At 37.0% G+C, this 19,193-nt stretch overlaps 2 protein-coding genes across 3 annotated transcripts; one reads left to right on the forward strand and one right to left on the reverse strand.

Moving 5' to 3' along the window:
• The first annotated feature begins 8,421 nt into the window (after window positions 1-8,421).
• Window positions 8,422-9,096, forward strand: LOC148569523 (uncharacterized). The gene has a single exon (XM_088485105.1). The coding sequence runs from the start codon at window positions 8,422-8,424 to the stop codon at window positions 9,094-9,096; it is 675 nt and encodes a 224-aa protein (XP_088341231.1).
• A 7,485-nt stretch (window positions 9,097-16,581) lies between these two features.
• LOC107638166 (isoflavone-7-O-methyltransferase 6-like) lies at window positions 16,582-18,393 on the reverse strand. Of its 2 annotated transcripts, none has more exons than XM_016341334.3 (2): window positions 17,605-18,393; window positions 16,582-16,881 (listed from the first exon to the last, which is right to left on the reverse strand). In XM_016341334.3, exons 1-2 carry the CDS (start codon window positions 18,391-18,393, stop codon window positions 16,582-16,584), a joined length of 1,089 nt encoding a protein of 362 aa, XP_016196820.3. The 2 variants fall into 2 exon arrangements, with proteins under 2 accessions (XP_016196820.3, XP_088341678.1); XM_088485552.1 differs by having other exon boundaries at window positions 16,582-16,853; window positions 17,604-18,393.
• Between the last annotated feature and the right edge of the window lie 800 nt (window positions 18,394-19,193).

The raw sequence follows: 19,193 nt of genomic DNA on the forward strand, positions 1-19,193 counted from the left end.
TTACAATGACTTTTAAAATATTTAATACTAAAATATGAGTCTGTTTAAAACTTAAAACCGAATATTCAAAACTTCTATCTATACGTTACAGTACATATTACAATACTTATAAATAATACATACATACATATATATATACATCATACCAATAAACAAACTTCACATATCAAAACTCCTATCCCTCTTGCAAAAATTGCTAGAAATAAAGGAAAGGGAAAAAAATAAAAACTAAGATAATACAAAATAATGTCGAATAAACAAAAAATTTATATAACTCTTCTGAAGCTCCGTCGCTCATATCTTGAAAAGAGAAAAACCTGTAGGGGAGTGAGAACATCGTCCTCGAAAGGGTTCTCATTATAGGGTTACATAATTGCTATAATAAGATACGAGAATAAAACCGTTTTTAAAGTACAGTGATTAATAACCGCCTTATGCTTCTTTTCAAAACTAAAGATTTAATATTCAAAATCCGAAATCCTTTCTAAAAGGAAAAGTTGTTAATTTCTCAGAAATCTAAAAGCCTTTTTAAAAGTTTTTCCTGGACAGCATGAATGACCAAACTGTTCCAAGCATAAGTTCATTAAGTCTATGTTGAACCAGTTTAGTTTTTCATACTTTTCTAAACCAAAAGCACAAACCAAACGCAACCTTCAGCCCATCTTATAATCAACCACAGCCCTAGGCCCAAGCAACTCAATCAACAATCAATTCATCACAATCCAACCAATTTTCAGTCACAAACATAAGTAAGAAGGTTCAAACACAGTTAAGCAGTTATATCAAGTAGAGCAATTAGCAATTAAACATAACTATTAACATAGGCAAACCAATTACAATATGCACACCCAAACAATGTCATATAAATGCATTTGATGCATGCCTGTCCTATTGGCCATGAGCTCACGCGTCGGTTATGTTGCCAGACCCGACTCGGATAAGCGGGATTAAACCACCATCCTTATCCGTAGGTTCCACAAGCAAGCGGGACTAAACCACGATCCTTGCCCGGAACATGCAAGCGAGATTAAACAACCGTCCTTGCCAAATAATTTAACAATATGTGAGCGGGATAAAACCACCATCCTCACTGCAGGCGGGATAAAACCACCATCCCTACACAACGGTTTACGCACTGAGCAAGCGGGACTATACCACCATCCTTGCCAGGCCGAAAATCCTCATCATATTTTCAATAATATCCATAATCAATCAGGCTTAAAGTCTTATTTAAAAAAAAAATTATTTTTGGCCCATTTACTTTCAATAACAAACATATTCAAGAACCACTTTTCCTCAATTCAATTTTCTTTCAAAATAAAGCCACATTTAAATTCTCTTCTAAAAACTCAAATTAAAATCATTCATTCTAAGTTAGAATTTGGTCATAAAATTCTTCAACAGAGTCTCAAGACTTTAGGAAAAAAATAACCGACCTCATTTCCATAAATTCAGTAAAGATTCTTAAAAATCATTGTTTCCTTAAATTGAGTTATTCAAAGGAAGTTTCTAAACCAAATCATGTAATTTCAAACCAAGTTTAAAATCCAAAACCAATCTCAATTTCATTCTTAGAAACCAATTTTTTCAACCTTTCCCAAAAATATCACAAAACGACGTCATTCCATCAAAGTCCTTTTTCTTGTAAAGTCATTAAAGCTCCTCTGAACAAATTCCTTAAGCCCAATTCAAAACATAAACTCTTTTTATAGATAAAATCGACCTTAGGACAATATTTTTCTTAAGTGATTTAAAATTGTAAAGAAACTCTTTTTCTGAGTAAATTGAACTCAAGACATATGTTTTTCTCAATTAAATTAAATTCAGAACATACTATTTTCTTAATAAATCTAAATTACGATTTCTCAAATTCAGACTTTTTAAATAACATTTCAAACAAAATTTCAGATTTTATAGAAAATTCTCTAGCACCTCCCCTAAAACTTGGACTTTGCCAGCCTTTTCGGGTCCCAACCAAACCATTCCACAACCCCTTTCCAATGGGTTCAAGACCAAATCAGTTTCCAATAAAACCAAATTCAAACTTTCAAATATTAAAGATTATTTTAAATCAAAACAATCAGAAACCTCCATTTAACAAAATCAGTTATTATTTCAATTCAACAGACGACCATATTCATCTAACACAAATCAGACAATGCATAAGACTTACATAATCACCAGAAATACATTTAGTAAGTCATATCTATTTATAACAATTTCAATTTAAAATAGATCGGTTTATATAAAAAGCCCTACCTCGACAAGTCAAAACCTTAACCCAAAACGCGTCAATGAATCCTTTTCTCTCAACCTGAAACCAACAGCAACCGTAGATTAAGTCCCTGATCAATTCGCAGCACTCACAACAACTTAAAAGCGACATGCAAAGCTCAGAACATGACCCTACATTACCAGAATTTCAGAGTTCATAACCAAACATAACAGAATACTAACGCAGGGATTTTCAAAATATAAAAACTAACTTTAATAAGAATGAAACAGCGGCGATCGCTGAACCGATTTGGCGGCAGCCCCGGCAGCCATTCCAAGCGACAAATGCAACTAGAACTCCGGCGATGGTGACTGTAACAAACATGCAGCGATGAAAAGCTTCCGGAAACTCAAAAGGGACGAAAACCAACAAAAAAACCCTTACCGCGGTATTTCCCAGCGATGGCAGCAAGGTTTCAAGTGGCAGAGGCAGTGTGGGGCTCCCTGGCGGTGGCTGGACACGGCGACGGTGGCAGAACTGGCTTCTCCCTTCCCGCGGACACACTCTCTTGTTGGTCTCTCTCTCTTCGCGCACTTTCTTTTGCTTCACCCATGGCTGAGGCGGCACAGCGAGGAAGATGACGGCGACGCGGCAAGGACGACGACGACGACTGGGTGGCGCGATCCACTCCTCCTCGTGGCTCTCTCTCTCATCGTCGCCGACTTGTGATGGCGGCTCGTGGCGGATCGGCAGCGACGCCGACTCTCCATAGACGGCGATGCAGCACGGCGGCGAGGAACTGGCGCAGTGGCACGGCGCGAACAACTTCCCCTTCTTTTCCTCTCCTTCTCCTCGGCAGTCCCCTTCCCCTCTTCTCTTCTTTCTTTCCTTCTTTCTGATGGGTGTGTGTGTTTTGGTTGGCAAAAGGGGGGTTCAGCTGCTGTGTGTGTTCGTGAAGGTGGGGGATAATGGCGGCTAGGGTTTTGTAAATCCCGTTAGATTAATAAATAATTAGTCAATAAATTAGTTTTTAATAAAGTAGATTAGAAATGTGAATATTATATCAAATTAGGATAGAGCTCATCGAAATGAGAATTTTGACACTAATTTCGAATAAATCGGTCCAAAATTGGACTGAATGGGCCGAACCGGTTAAATCGGGCCCGTGGGCCCAACCGGCCTAGCAATTAAATAAGCCACGGGCTCTTCTTTCTCCTCACTTTCACAATGCACTGAAGACAATCACAGGGGAGAAGAGAAAGAAGAAAATTCCCAAACCCTTACGGCAATGCTTAATTCGCCGTAACTCCTCCGTCCGAGCTCCGATCGCCACACTGTTTGTGGCCACGTGACTGACAAATGATTTTTGCCGGTATAGAAATTATCAAATGATCAATCGTAGTATAGTCTAAACCGACGCAAAATCCTTCATCAAACAAATCTACAATCTATATCCGAGAGTACTAGTCTCCCGAGTCGTTCTCCCTTGGAATTGCCAAAGTGTGCATCTTATTGATTTAGTAAGCCTTGTTGGAATTCTTTGAAGGTTTTAGCAAGTAATGAGAAACAAACAATCAATTATCAAAAGACTTGGCTTAGGGTTGGCATTAGAAATTCTATCCTTATAGTTCATTCAATGTTGACAACAATTAGGCCTTGCTTCATTTAGTTATCCCCTAGGTATAGAGGGAGGTCAAATGAAAGCAATCAACTTGAGTCACAAGTCCTAGCTTCACCTTATGGCAATCTAGCTTTAGTGCACTCCAAGCCAACTAGCAATCCCTAATTCCAAATCAACTATTGATACAACTATTCAACTTCTTCCAAGGACCAAACCCTATGCCAAGTGTGAAAATTCTACTCCATAACTAGTGTTGTCATTTTATCAAACATGTGATGAGCAAGAAGGAAAGTCATAGTAAAATGAGATGAAAAGTCGAATTGAAAGTATTGCAACACAAAGATCTAACAACAAGTCTCAAAGAAATCCAAAATTACAAAGTTGAATTCTAGATCTATGAGAATTGATCAATTGCATCTACTACTTGAAATTGGAGAAGAAAATCTATGACATGAACAAAGTGGAGTGAGAATTGTAGTGGATCTCACCAAAAAGTCATTGAAAATTCAGAAATTAGATGAGGATGAACCCTAGTGAAGCTTGGAATCTCCCTCTTCTTCTCCCCAAAGTGTAACTAACTCTCCTCTCTCCCCAAAAAATCTAGATCTAGAAAATGAACTAACTAAGTGTCCTTAACCCTTGCTCCTTTGGTCTTCTTAAGCTTTTCCCGCCAAGGTGTTTCCCCAAAAGTGGGATCCTTAACTGCCTCCACGCCTAAGTCACGTGACTTCCTAAAAAAATCATATTCGCAAATCGGCGCGCACGCGCAAGGTACGCACACGCGCCGTTGAGACGTCTCGTAATGTGCGCGGAGGCGTGATGTACGCGTGCGCGCCCATGAAGATCCTGGCTTAGCCGCTTCTCAAGCCGGCTCTTGGCTTTGGCTCCACGTTGCCCTATCCGCGCGGGCGCGCAAGGTGCGCGCATGCGCCCATGCGGAAATTTCCAAAGCTTAATCCTCATGCTTCCTTCCTTTGCACCCGTCTTCCTCCTCTCTTTCGGTCCATTCCTACTCTATATCCTGAAACCACTTAACACACAAGTCACGGCATCGAATGGCATCAAGAGAGGATTAGAAATATATCTATTTTAGTGCGAAATAAGCATGTTTTCATTCATGAGGCGAAACTAGGAGAGGAATGCAAAATCTTGTATTTTCATATAGAAAGTGTGTGGAATCATTGATAAAACCCCTGAAATCAGCACAAGATAAACCCTCAAATTAGGGTTTGTCAGTGACCACCGCGTCGAGCTCTACATTTTTATCGGAATAATTTCATAGGTAACCTGCTATTTCACCCCAGCCTCTTCTTCCCCAATTTTTTGGAAAATTAAGTGGAGATGTTGAATTTCTTTAATCTTTGATGTTTTAAGATCCAATTAGCTTGAAGAAAATGTTTACTCTTGCTTATGTGAAGCTTGGGTAAGGTGAGGATACCACAAATTCAATTTGAATTACTGAATTTATGTTTTGGATACTAGAGTGGGTATATATGTGTTATAAATTTGTATTAGGTTGTGAATAAATAATTGGAGCTTGAAATTATGGATATTGGAACTTGGAGAAAGCTATTTTATTGAGATTTTGGGGCTGTGTTGATTTTAATTAAATTGCCTTGATCATTACATGGGAATTGACCAAGGTATGGTTTAGGTTTCTTGCGTTTAATATATAATGTTCTGTGAAAATTTAGGCTAGATGACCATAGGATAAGTTGAAACGTATGTGTATATTGTGGTTTAGTATCTTGTTGTTACATATGGATTGCTATGGTGCTGATTAGGTGAAGGATTGTTAAATTGTTAATTATTGACTTGAGGACATAATTATGCGTTTTGTAAGCTATGGTTTGATTGTGAAATTTGGCATGTATATATAATTATTGTTGGAAGATTTGGCTTGTATATTTATGTTTATTGTTGGAGTGGAGAATGATTTTCATGGTGGTTGTTGTGTTGAGGGAGAAGGGCATTTTGGTGCTTATAAGTGTAGGAGGTTGTGTTGGAATAATGAGGAAATGTTTGAATGAAAAAGAGGTTTTGGCAAGTTTACAAAACTTTGGTTTTGGGCCGAACTTCGGTGGGTTATAACTTGGCTTCCGGAACCCCAAATTGATTTTAACATGTTTTAAATGAAAATTGGATCCATGAAGTTTATGCTGTTCAAAGAACGAAAGAAAAATGATTTAAAATGATTGAGTTATACCCGTTGGAAGTTTTGGTGTAAAATCTGTGAATTCTGCAGGTGAACACTCCATGGTATGCAGCTTTCTGGTTGATCCTTCTTTTTTGAAGAACATATGTCCACGCGTACGCGTGGCATGGAATTTCAGCGATGCGTACGCATGACAAAGGGACGCGCGCGCGAGCTACAGTTTCACACTCCCACGCGCACGCATGAGCCACTCACACGCGTGGCCCCCTGTTCCAGCAAACATGATTTTTGAGTTTTAAAACCCTATTTCAAACTTCCAAACCTCTATTTTCATTTCTTTAGTCATAAATAGTAGTATTACACCTGATAATCAGATGAAGTTAGAAAATGGGGATAACTTGGAGGTGAAGTAAAGCTGAAAAATGATAAATTGATTATAAAATGTTAAGGATGATCATGTATGGTACTTGGTTTGATAATCAAATGAATGATCATGTATAATACTTGGCATGAATGATTAAATGATCTGAGATACGAGATTCTCTGGGTAAAGTACCGTGGCTTGCCACCACGTGTACTAAGTTGAAAAGTCGATACTCTGTTGACCCTACGACGTAAGGGTGACCGGACACTTATAAATTCCCAGAAATGCTAACCCCCATTGAGCAATATTGATTATATGAGAAAAAGCTATGCATAGACTCTTGAGGATGCACGTCGAGGGACAGTCTAAGGTTTTCGGACTTGTCGGGTTGGTTGGATAACCGACAGATGAGCCTCATCAGCCGTAGGACAGGCATGCATCATATGCATACTACTTGAATTACTTGTTTGTGCATTAACTGGGTGTGCCTAAGTGTACTTGCCATTCAAAATGTATATTTGTTACCTGCAGTATTTATAACCTTCTTGTGCTTGCCTTTATCTGTTTATTTGTCTATGAAATACTGACGGAGATGGAGGTATGAAGGAATGGCAGTATGAGACTTAGATTTAAGGTTAAGTTAAGTTAGGCTTAGATACTCTTAGAAAACCACCTTTTATGGCTTCTGTTTAATACTTTAAGCTCTATAATTTGAGTGTTGGCATTCTAGGATTGCCTCTGGCATTTTTAGAACCTTATATATTGTGTGTGTGGCACCTTTACCATACTGAGAACCTCCAGTTCTCATTCTATACTATGTTGTTGTTTTACAGATGCAGGTCGAGAGGCATCTCGTTAGGCGTCTGGACACTTGAAGCGAAGCAGTTATTGGGTTATTTTGTTGTACAGTGATGTATATATATGTACTTAGTTTTCTCTCCAGAGGTTTATGGAGAGACAGGATTTTGTTTATGTACATTTGGGTATATATATATATATGTGTGTGTGTGTGTGTGTGTGTGTGTGTGTGTGTGTGTGTGTGTGTGTGTGTGTGTGTGTGTAAATATTCTCCGACCAGTCTTGACTTTGCGGGCTGAGTTAGGAGCTTGTTATTTTGTATCTTTGGCACTCTATTCCTACTTTTATAATCGTATGTTTGATGGTTATTGCTTTCTTAGCACGCAAGTTAACTCGTTTCTTGAGCGTTGTGCTTTTATTTCGCGATTTTTATTTCCTCTATTCTTCAAGGCTCCTAGTATATTATAATCTTTCTGCTATTACATGTACACATTTTATTTTAGAGGTCGTAATACCACACCACCTCTGTTTTACTACTTAAGCGTAAAGCTCAATGTGGTAGGATGTTATATTAAGGTATCAGAGCAGTTTGTTCCTATAGAGCCTGAACGACGGACTGATTATGCTTCTGTGCATTCTCTGTATATGTGTTAATTTGCTATTAATATATCTGACTGATATATATGGCATAAACGTTTGTGAGCATGCATTTGGAACTTAAAGCATTAGACCTACGATATTGAGACTGGTTAACTTAGAGCGTTTGTTTTGAGGTACTGGGATAGAGACGGAGAGACTGAGATACAGTATCATGTTTGTTGACTCAGGGACTGGTACTAAAATTTCAGTATTTCAATACCTCCAAAAAATAGGGACACAGAAGACTAAAATTTTTTGAGACGAAAACTGAAATTTTAATAACATTTTATACCTAAAATACCTTCATTTCAATTAATTAATTCTAATTTTATCCTTTGTGCAAATTAAATTAGAGTTTTATTCTTATTTCAATTTTTGTCTCTCACTTTGCACCAAACAAAATACTGAAATTTATTTTTGTCTTTGTCTCTTAGTCTCTGTCTCTCAGTCTCAATCTTTCAGTTTCTGTCTCTCTACCAAACGCTACCTTAATATCACTTGTTTGGTGTGTATAGGGACCAGATGTCCACTCGCGAACGCAGTCGCGGGCGAGGTAGATATACGATAGGCGCCGTTACTCCTGGCCCCGCAGGGAATGATCCAGTAGACTTTATGGCTGCCTTGGGAATATGGCTGCAGCTATGCAGGCGACAGCCGAGGCACTGGGCAACAAAATAAACCAGGATAATCACGGGAAGAATAATGATGAAGATGGCCCTATGACACTTGCTACATTTCTGAAAGTTCACCCTTTGACTTTCTGGGGAACCTCAAATCCCACTGATGCAGATAATTGGATTCAGGCTGTGAAACGGGCGTTGCAGGCTCAACAGGTTCCTGAAGAGCAATGGGTTGAATTTGGAACTTATCAACTGCAAGGTGAGGCTCAATATTGGTGGCAGGGAACACGACGGATCCTGCAGCCAGATGGCGTTGTGATTCCTTGGGAGGTTTTCCGAACAGAATTCTATAAGAAATACTTTCCTAATTCAGTCAGAAATGCCAAGAAACTTGAATTGATTCAATTAAAGCAAGGCCATATGACTATTACTGAGTATACTAGCAGGTTTGAGGAGTTATGTTGCTTTTCCCGTATCTGTCAAGGTGCGCCTGAAGATTTTGCTGAGTGGAAGTGTATTAAGTATGAAGGACGTCTTCGGAGCGATATTCTGAGCTTTGTTGCACCAATGAAGATCAGAGTGTTTTCTAAATTGGTGAATAAGAGTAGGGTGGCTGAGGAATGTGTGAGAAAGGCGACAGCAGAGAAAGAAAGTTTAAGGGTGCTTTTCAGAGAACTTCAGTGAGGAACTTTAATCTGAGAGGTAGAAATTTTAAGCGTGGAGGCTTTGTTCCGTAGTAGAATCAAGGCTAGGGCAATTACAGGAGGCCGAATACTACTGTTAATCAGTGAAGAAGGTTTGGAAATCAGCCACAGCAGGATTTGAACTGTCAGAGGTGCGAAAAGTATCATCCTGGAGTTCCGTGCAGATCAGGACTTGGGGTATGCTATTTTTGTGGACAGGCCGGGCACTTGGCCAATAATTGTCCGAAGAAGAAGAAGTATGAGACTGGTAGGGTACAGCAGCCGGGGAGAGTGTATACCACTTCTGCAGCAGGTGTTGAGGGATCTGAGACATTGATTAGAGGTAATTGTGAAATGGCTGGTAAAATCTTAAATGCTTTATTTGATTCAAGAGCAACTCATTCATTTATTGCATTTGAAAAGGCTAATGAATTAGGATTGAGGATGGTGGTTTTAGTTTATGATTTGAAAGTGTATAATGCTACTCATGAAGCTATGGTGACTAGGTTAGGATGTCCACAAGTTCCATTTCAAGTACAACAGCGTGAATTTGTGCATGATTTGATTTGTTTGCCGATGACTGGTCTTGATATCATTTTGGGATTGGATTGGTTATCCAAGAATCATGTTTTGCTTGATTGTTCTGGGAAGTCAATACAGTTTATGTCGGAAGGGTCAGAAGCACCGGTTGTGGTGAATAGTTACTATTTGAACTCTATGATAGTAAAATCTTCTGGAACTGAATGTCAGGGTATTATGTTATTAACGGCGGGAGTATCAGGTGATGATAAGAGTTTAGAGCAGATTCCAGTTGTATGTAAATTTCCAGATGTATTTCCAGATGATATTAATGAATTTCCACCTAACTGAAAGGTTGAATTCGCAATTGAGTTAGTGCCTGGAGCCGGTTCGATTTCGATTACTCCTTATAGGATATCACCTTTAGAAATGGCTGAACTGAAAGCTCAGCTGGAAGATCTGTTGGGTAAGCACTTTATTCAACCAAGTGTTTCTCCGTGGGGAGCACCGGTAAAGAAGAAAGACGGAAATATGCGCTTGTGTGTTGATTATCGGCAATTAAATAAGATCAATGTAAAGAATAAATATCCACTACCTAGAGTCGACAACCTAATGGATCAGTTACAGGGTGCCGGTGTGTTTTCTAAGATTGATCTGCGATTCAGGTATCATCAGATAAGGGTTAGAGATGAAGATATTCCGAAAACTGCTTTCAGGACACGTTATGGTCATTATGAGTATGCAGTGATGTCTTTCAAGTTAATTAATGCTCCGGCAGTATTCATGGATTATATGAACAGGATTTTCTGACCGTACCTGGACAAGTTTGTTACTGTCTTCATTGATGATATTCTTGTTTACTCTAAGACTGAGGAGGAGCATGCTGATCACTTGCGAACTATGCTGCAAATTCTAAGAGACAGGAAGTTATATGCTAAGTTATCTAAATGCGAGTTCTGGAAGAGTGATGTGAAGTTTCTCAGTCACGTGGTGAGTAAGCAGGGAATAGCTGTGGATCCTGCTAAGGTGGAAGCAGTAATGAATTGGGAGCAACCAACTTCAGTGACAGAGATCAGGAGTTTCCTAGGTTTGGCGGGGTATTATCAGAGATTCATTAAGGGATTTTCACAGCTCACCTTACCTTTAACTAAGTTAACTAGGAAGGATACACCTTTTATCTGAACTCCAGAGTGCGAAGAGAGTTTTCAAGCATTGAAGCAAAAGTTAACTTGTACTGTGATGCATCATTAAAGGGTTTGGGGTGCGTTCTGATGCAGCACCGAAATGTTGTAGCATACGCTTCACGGCAATTAAGGTCGCATGAGATGAATTACCCAAGTCACGATTTAGAACTTGCTGCTGTTGTGTTTGCTCTAAAGATTTGGAGGCACTATCTCTATGGTGTCAAATTTCATGTTTTCTCAGACCATAAGATTTTGAAGTATCTCTTTGAGCAGAAAGAGTTGAATATGCGTCAAAGGAGGTGGATGGAGCTTCTAAAAGATTATGATTTCGAATTGAATTACCATCCAGGAAAAGTGAACATTGTGGCAGACGCCTTGAGCCGAACGTTTTTTGTGTGCAGCTTGGATAATGCTACGGGAAGAAGAGTTATTAAAGGCATTTCAAGGTTTGAAACTGGAGTTAGGGAAGAATCTAGAATTCTGTGTTTAAATCAGAACTTTTGAAGGCTCATCAAGATGGTGAAGCGTTACGTAAGGTATTGCCAACAGTTGAACATGAAAAATAGTGGAGAGTGTCAGAAGGTCAGGATGGTTTGTGGAGGTTCAAGAACCGGATTGTTGTGCCAGATGTCGGAGACCTGCGACAAAGTATCTTGAAGCTAAGAAAGCTCATAAGAGCGGGTTTTCTATTCATCCAGGAAGTACCAAAATGTACCAAGATCTGAAAGCGATGTTCTGGTGGCCAGGAATGAAGAATGATGTGGCATTGCATGTATCTAAATGTTTAACGTGTCAAAAGGTTAAGATTGAGCATCAGAGACCATCAGGAACCCTTCAGCCTTTAGAGATTCCACAATGGAAATGGGAGAGTGTCGCAATGGATTTTGTGACAAGTTTGCCTAGGACTCGGACTGGTTGTGATGCTATTTGGGTAGTTGTAGATCGACTGACAAAATCAGCTCACTTTCTCTTCATCCGAATAAGTTGCACAATGGAAGAATTGGCTCGAATAATGTATATTAAAGATATTGTCAAGTTGTATGGTGTGCCTTTTACCATTGTATCTAACAGGGATTCTCGTTTTACATCAAGGTTCTGGGGAGCCTTTTAGCGTACATTTGGAACTCAGTTGAGTTTGAGTACTGCATATCACCCTCAGACAGATGGTCAGTCAGAGAGAACTATCCAGACCTTGGAGGATATGTTAAGGGCTTGTGTTTTGGACCAGCCGGCGAGCTGGGATTGGTATATGCCATTAATGGAATTTGCTTATAACAATAGCTATCATGCGAGCATCAGAATGGCTCCGTATGAGACTTTGTATGGCAGGAAGCAGAAAATGTCAATCTCCGCTATGTTGGTATGAAACTGGAGAAAAGAGCTTGTTAGGGCCTGAGATGATAGCTGAAACTACTGAGCAGATAAAGAAAATTCGTAGCCGAATGCTTATAGCCCAGAGCCGTCAAAAGAGCTATGCTGATCAAAGGCGAAAGCCTTTAGAGTTTGAAGAAGGGGAACATGTCTTTCTGAAGGTTACACTAAACACTGGAGTGGGAAGAGCCATTAAGACTAAGAAACTGAACCCCCGTTATATTGGGCCGTTTGAGATCATGAAAAGAATTAGGCCGGTGGCTTATAGAATTGCTTTACCATTGTATCTTTCGAATGTGTGTGTCATGTGTCACAGCTTCGGAAATATTCTCCTGGCGCGAGTCATGTTCTGGAACCGGAACCGATTCAAGTGAGAGAAGACCTAACACTTCCAGTAATTCCGGTGAGAATTGATGACACTAGTGTTAAACGAATGCGCAGGAAGGAAGTATCATTGGTAAAAGTAGCTTGGAGTCGAGCTAGTATTGAGGAACATACTTGGAAACTCGAATCAGATATGCGGAAAGACTACCCACATCTCTTTTCAGGTAACTAAATTTGAATTTTGAGGACAAAGTTCTTTGTTAAGTGGGTAGGATGTAAACCCCATTAGATTAGTAAATAATTAGTCAATAAATTAGTTTTTAATAAAAAAGATTAGAAATATGAATATTATATCAAATTAGGATAGAGCTCATCGAAATGAGAATTTTGACACTAATTTCGAAGAAATCGGTCCAAGATTGGACCGAACAGGCCGAACCGATTGAACTGGGCCTAAACCGAGCCCGTGGGCCCAACCGGCCCAGCAATTAAATGAGCCACGGACTCTTCTTTCTCCTCACTTTCACAACATGCTGAAGACAATCACAGGGGAGAAGAGAAAGAAGAAAATTCCCGAACCCTTATGGCAAAGTTTAGTTCGCTATAACTCCTCCGTCCGAGCTTCGATCGCCGCACTGTTTGCGGCCACGCGACCACCGCGTCGAGATCTACAATTTCATAGGTAACTTGCTATTTCACCCCAGCCTCTTCTTCCCCAATTTTTTGGAAAATTAAGTGGAGATGTTGAATTTCTTTACTCTTTGATGTTTTAGGATCCAATTAGCTTGAGAAAAACGTTTACTCTTGCTTATGTGAAGCTTGGGTAAGGTGAGGATACTACAAATTCGATTTGAATTACTGAATTTATGTTTTGGATACTAAAGTGGGTATATATGTGTTATAAATGTGTATTAGGTTGTGAATAAATAATTGGAGCTTGAAATTGTGGATATTGGAACTTGGAGGAAGCTGTTTTGTTGAGATTTTGGGGCAATGTTGATTTTAATTAAATTGCCTTGATCATTATATGGGAATCGGCCAAGGTATGGTTTAGGTTTCTTGCGTTTAATATATAATGTTCTGTGAAAACTAAGGCTAGATGACCATAGGATAAGTTGAAACGTATGTGTATATTGTGGTTTAGTATCTTGTTGTTACATATGAATTGGTATGGTGCTAATTAGTTGAAGGATTAGTAAATTGTTAACTATCAACTTGAGGATATAATTATGTGTTTTGCAAGCTATGGTTTGATTGTGTAATTTGGCATGTATATATAATTATTGTTGGAGGATTTGGCTTGTATATATATGTTTATTGTTGGAGTGGAGAATGATTTTCATGGTGGTTGTTATGTTGAGGGAGAAGGGAATTTTGGTGCTTGTAAGTGTAGGAGGTTGTGTTGGAATCATGAGGAAATGTTTGAATGAAAAAGAGGTTTTGGCAAGTTTACAAAACTTTAGTTTTGGGCCAAACTTCGACGGGCTATAACTTGACTTCCGGAATCCCAAATTGATTTTAACTTGTTTTAAATAAAAATTGGATCTGTGAAGTTTATGCCGTTCGAAGAACGGAAGAAAAACAATTTAAAATGATTGAGTTATGCCCGTTGGAAGTTTTGGTGTAAAATTTGTGAATTCTGCAGCTGAACACTCCATGGTATGCAGCTTTCTGGTTGATCCTTCTTTTTTGAAGAACGTACGTCCACGCGTACGCGTGGCCCACGCGTACGCGTGGCATGGAATTTTGGTGATGCGTACGCGACTGGTGCCATGCGCACGCGTAAGGGGTTAGCAAGCATGTCCATACGTACGCGTGACCCACGCGCACGTGTGACATGAAGTTTTCACTTTTCACCCATGCGTACACATGACAAAGGGACGCGCGCACGAGCTACAGTTTCACACTCCCTCGCGCACGCGTGGCCCCCTGTTCCAACAAACATGATTTTTGAGTTTTAAAACCCTATTTCAAACTTCTAAACCTCTATTTTCATTCCTTTAGTCATAAATGGTAGTATTACACCTGATAATCAGATAAAGTTAGAAAATGGGGATAACTTGGAGGTGAAGTAAAGCTGAAAAATGATAAATTGATTATAAAATGTTACGGATGATCATGTATGGTACTTGGTTTGATAATCAAATGAATGATCATGTATAATACTTGGCTTGAATGATTAAATGATCTGAGATACGAGATTCCCGGGATAAAGTACCGTGGCTTGCCACCACGTGTACCAGGTTAAAAACTCGATACTCTGTTGACCCTACGACGTAAGGGTGACCGGACACTTATAAATTCCCGGGAATGTTAACCCCCATTGAGCAATACTGATTATTTAAGAAAAAGCTATGCATAGACTCTTGAGGATGCACGTCGAGGGACAGTCTAAGATTTTCGGACTTGTCAGGTTGGCTGGATAACCGACAGATGAGCCTCATCATCCGTAGGACAGGCATGCATCATATGCATACTACTTGAATTACTTGTTTGTGCATTAACTGGGTGTGCCTGAGTGTACTTGCCATGCTAAATGTATATTTGTTACCTGCAGTATTTGTAACCTTCTTGTGCTTGCCTTTATCTATTTATTTGTCTGTGAAATGCTGACGGAGATGGAGGTATGGAGGAACAGCAGTATGAGACTTAGATTTAAGGTTAAGTTAGGCTTAGATACTCTTAGAAAACTACCTTTTATGGCTTCTGTTTAATACTTTAAGCTCTATAATCTGAGTGTCGGCGTTCTAGGATTGACTCTGGCATTCCCAGGACCTTATATATTATGTGTGTGACACCTTTACCATACTGAGAACCTCCAGTTCTCATTCCATACTATGTTGTTGTTTTACAGATGCAGGTCGAGAGGCATTTCATTAGGCGTCTAGACACCTGAAGCGAAGTGGTTATTGGGTTATGTTGTTGTACAGTGATGTATATATATGTACTTAGCTTTCTCTCCGCATAACTTATTCTTTTTAATCCTCTTAGTGGTTTATGGAGAGACAGAATTTTGTTTATGTACATTTGGGTTTTGGATATATATAAATATTCGACCAGTCTTGACTTCGCGGCCTGAGTTAGGAGCTTGTTATTTTGTATCTTTGGCACTCTATTCCTACTTTTATAATCGTATGTTTGATGGTTATAGCTTTCTTAGCACGCAAGTTAACTCGTTTCTTGGGCGTTGTGCTTTTACTTCGCGGTTTTTATTTTCTCTATTCTTCAAGGCTCCTAATATATTATAATCTTTCTGCTATTACATGTACACATTTTATTTTAGAGGTCGTAATACAACACCACCTCTATTTTACTACTTAAGCGTAAAGGTCAGTGTGGTAGGGTGTTACAAGTTTCATTAGGGGTAAGGGAAAAATTGTGATTTAATTGGGGTTAGGGTTTGTGTATAAAATTAAGATTTTGGCTTTAATTATAGTAAAGTAATTTTAATAAAATTTGGGGCATGGAGTATAAATTTTGAAATATAATTAAATCGCTAAAATTATTTTAAAATATTGTTTGTTGTATCAAAATACTAATTTGATTCCTAATCAAATACTCTAATTGAAAATATAAGATAATATAATTAATTTTCGTTATTTCTAAAACTTAAAGTATTAAATTATAAAAATATAAAGTATTTAAATTAAATCATATATAAAATTCTTAACTACTACTAACTTTATAATTTAAATATGGAGAATAACTCAATAATTATAAAATTAGATAGAGTGCTAATTTAAATAACCAAATCTCATTATTTTTGAATTTCTAAAATTTTAAATTGTAAATAGAAAAATAATCCATAATTATAGAGTTTGAATAAAAATCCTTAATTTATTTCAAATTCAATTAATCAAAACTGCTTTTAATTATTTTTAATAAAATAATTTTTAAAATTAAAACTGTAAATAAATATATGATTTGAGATTAGTTTAAAATTGGACTTTTTAAAAATCTTGAGTCTTATATTTTTTACTTTTTTTTTGTTACCAAACATTTTCAGTATATTATTTATCTACTTAGCATTTTTTGTTTTGTGACACTTATTAATGATCATCTCAACGTTAATTATTCTTAAGGATAAACTAAGGATAAACCTCAATAAGAGAATACATTCCGGTTAAAGGAAATATTTTATAATCTTGAAAGCCTGCTTCCAAAAAAAGCCTCTTGAACTCCTCTTCACTTCTCTCCTTTCCATTCAAAGTTGTCATGGCAATATCCATTCTGAGCTTCATTTGAGTAAGTCCAAATTCATCTTGTTTTTCATTTATCACAAGATCTATGACAATTGCTTTTCCTCCTTTAGTATTATTTGAAATTGCATCTTTGCATTTCTTCAATATCTTTACACAATGTTCATCATCCCAATCGTGTAGAATCCACTAAATAAAAAACAAAACAAAAAGGTTAGGAATTGTATCATACCATTTTCTTCACCTTTAATTTTAATGTCTCTTGCCCATAAATAATTCTACCAACAAATAATATAAATCCTAAATTCTTCCTCTTTAATATTAGCCAATTTTTTTTAATTTTAAATTATAAAATTTAAATTTTAAATTTTAAATTCTAAATCCTAAATAATTCAAAAAATGAAAATAAAAAAATATGACAAAAAATTAATTAATATTAATTAATTAAAAATTAATTTTATATAGTATTCTATTTAAAAACAAATAAGTACTACTTTAAAAAAACGAATATATATGAACAATTTGTCAACAACAATTTTCGTATGTAAGTAAAATCGATCCACCAACGATCGTTAATATAAAAGTTTTTCCTTTACTTTTGAAGCGTTGATGATTGATTGTTATGATTTTGAGTTTTACACCAAAAGAAAATTGAGGAGAAGAAGTATTACAAAATAATTTTACTTATATTTTTCTAACACATGAAAAAATATATTATTTAACAAGCTAGTAATGTTATTAATATCTACGTCATTCATTCGGTTAGTTATTAGTGTCAAATTTAACGATAGGACAACATTAAATCTGTTTAAAACTTTTTGAGACAAAAATAGAATGTTTAAAATTAGAAACTAAATTAGAATTTAGTTGGAACAAAAATAATATTTTAAGCTATAATTTACTTATACATACCTTAAGTAGAACAGCATCAGCCTCAGGTATAAAATTGAACATGTCTCCACCAATAAAGCTTAAATTGTTGCTGCTGGTTCCTGAAAAATTCTCCACAACATGTGGAAGGTCAAACACTATGCACTTCAATTTGGGAAACATGTCACTAATAATCTTAGATATGGTTCCATTTCCACCACCAACATCTACAATAGATTCCAACCCTTCAAAAACAGCACTATGATCTTTCAATGCCAACTTCACCATTTGAGAGTCACTAGCCATTGACTCATTAAAGGAAGTCAAAATTGAAGGGTTTTTGCTAAGAAAGTCCCAAAGATTTGTTCCAAGGGAAATTTCAGATAAACTAAGATTTTCTTCTAAAGTCCATTTTCCTAATAAGTTAAAAGAACTTGACATAAGTGGATTAAGACCACACTTAGCCATTGGAGTTAAACAATATTCAGTGCCTTTAACAAGAAGCTCAGAAGCAATAGTGAGAGCATATGCTTCTTTTTCTTCTTTGTTTTCATCGTCATCATCATGGATTGTTACAATATCAAAGAATCCATTGTGACTTAGGTGGCGCATAAGACGTTCCACACCACTAATTTTGGATGGTGGAACTTGTAAAATTGATATCAATTCATGAAGGGTGATGGGTTTTTCATGGTTGTAGATTATGGTTGGTATTTCTAACTCAATGCACCATTTAAGGCACATAGAATCTAAGTGAGCAAATATATGTTTGTACACATGAACTTGCCCTTCAAAAATCTCATTTGCTTTGCGACCACTTAGTAAATCCATTTTTTCTACCATGTTTTTCATGTAGGTGTTTGCATTGAAACAATAGTTTCACGCATTATATATGCACATTAGGGGAAACTATAAGGTTGAATCACATTCAATTATTGTTGACCATCAATAATCATTCCTTGACCAATATCATATTCAATGATTCTTGACCAATAATCCAAGTTAAGTAATGTAAAAGTATAGGTTTTTTTTTTTTTAATTTATCTAACCAATTAATATTATTGACCAATAATAATAATTTTTTTTTCTTGGTCATGGGTAAAAAGGGATATACATTCAATAATACCTTTTTTGTGTTACCTTATTTATATCATCAGCAATAATGTTTCTATTTTTATGTTTATTTTTTTCAAATTATGAAATTTTACTTTATATTGAATCATGCACTTATGACAATCTCATTATATAAGTTATGTTTGCATATATATAATTTAGTTTGTTATGTTATTTAGTTGTTTTATTTGATTGGAAGTTCTTTAAATTAATCAATAACTAATAAATTAAAGTTGAATAAACATACTATTTTAAAAGAGGAAAAATAATAATAAAAAAAGTTATAATTTTAATGGAAATCTTGAATTTGGCGGCGGTTTATAACCACCACAAAATAGGCATATTGTTCGTTTTCCAGCATTTAGCGGCAGTTCATTGTTTTCAATTTCCTATCACTGAGCGGCGATTTGTATCCGCTGCAAAATCATTTTATTACGCGACGGTTATTTCAACGGTTAGCTAAAACCGCCGCTAACCGTTTACCCGTGGCCTATTTTCCAGCGAGTATTTCACCGCCG

This window comes from Arachis ipaensis, chromosome B4 (assembly GCF_059453495.1).
Source record: "Arachis ipaensis isolate K30076 ecotype BB chromosome B4, ASM5945349v1, whole genome shotgun sequence".
Taxonomy (NCBI): Eukaryota; Viridiplantae; Streptophyta; class Magnoliopsida; order Fabales; family Fabaceae; genus Arachis; species Arachis ipaensis.

Coding starts and splice junctions, on each gene's coding strand:
- LOC148569523 (XM_088485105.1), top strand. CDS start 8,422: ATGGCTGCAGCTATGCAGGCGACAGCCGAGGCACTGGGCAACAAAATA.
- LOC107638166 (XM_016341334.3), bottom strand. CDS start 18,393: ATGGATTTACTAAGTGGTCGCAAAGCAAATGAGATTTTTGAAGGGCAA. Junction 16,882..17,604: donor CTGATGCTGTTCTACTTAAG/GTATGTATAAGT, acceptor TTTTTTATTTAG/TGGATTCTACACGATTGGGA.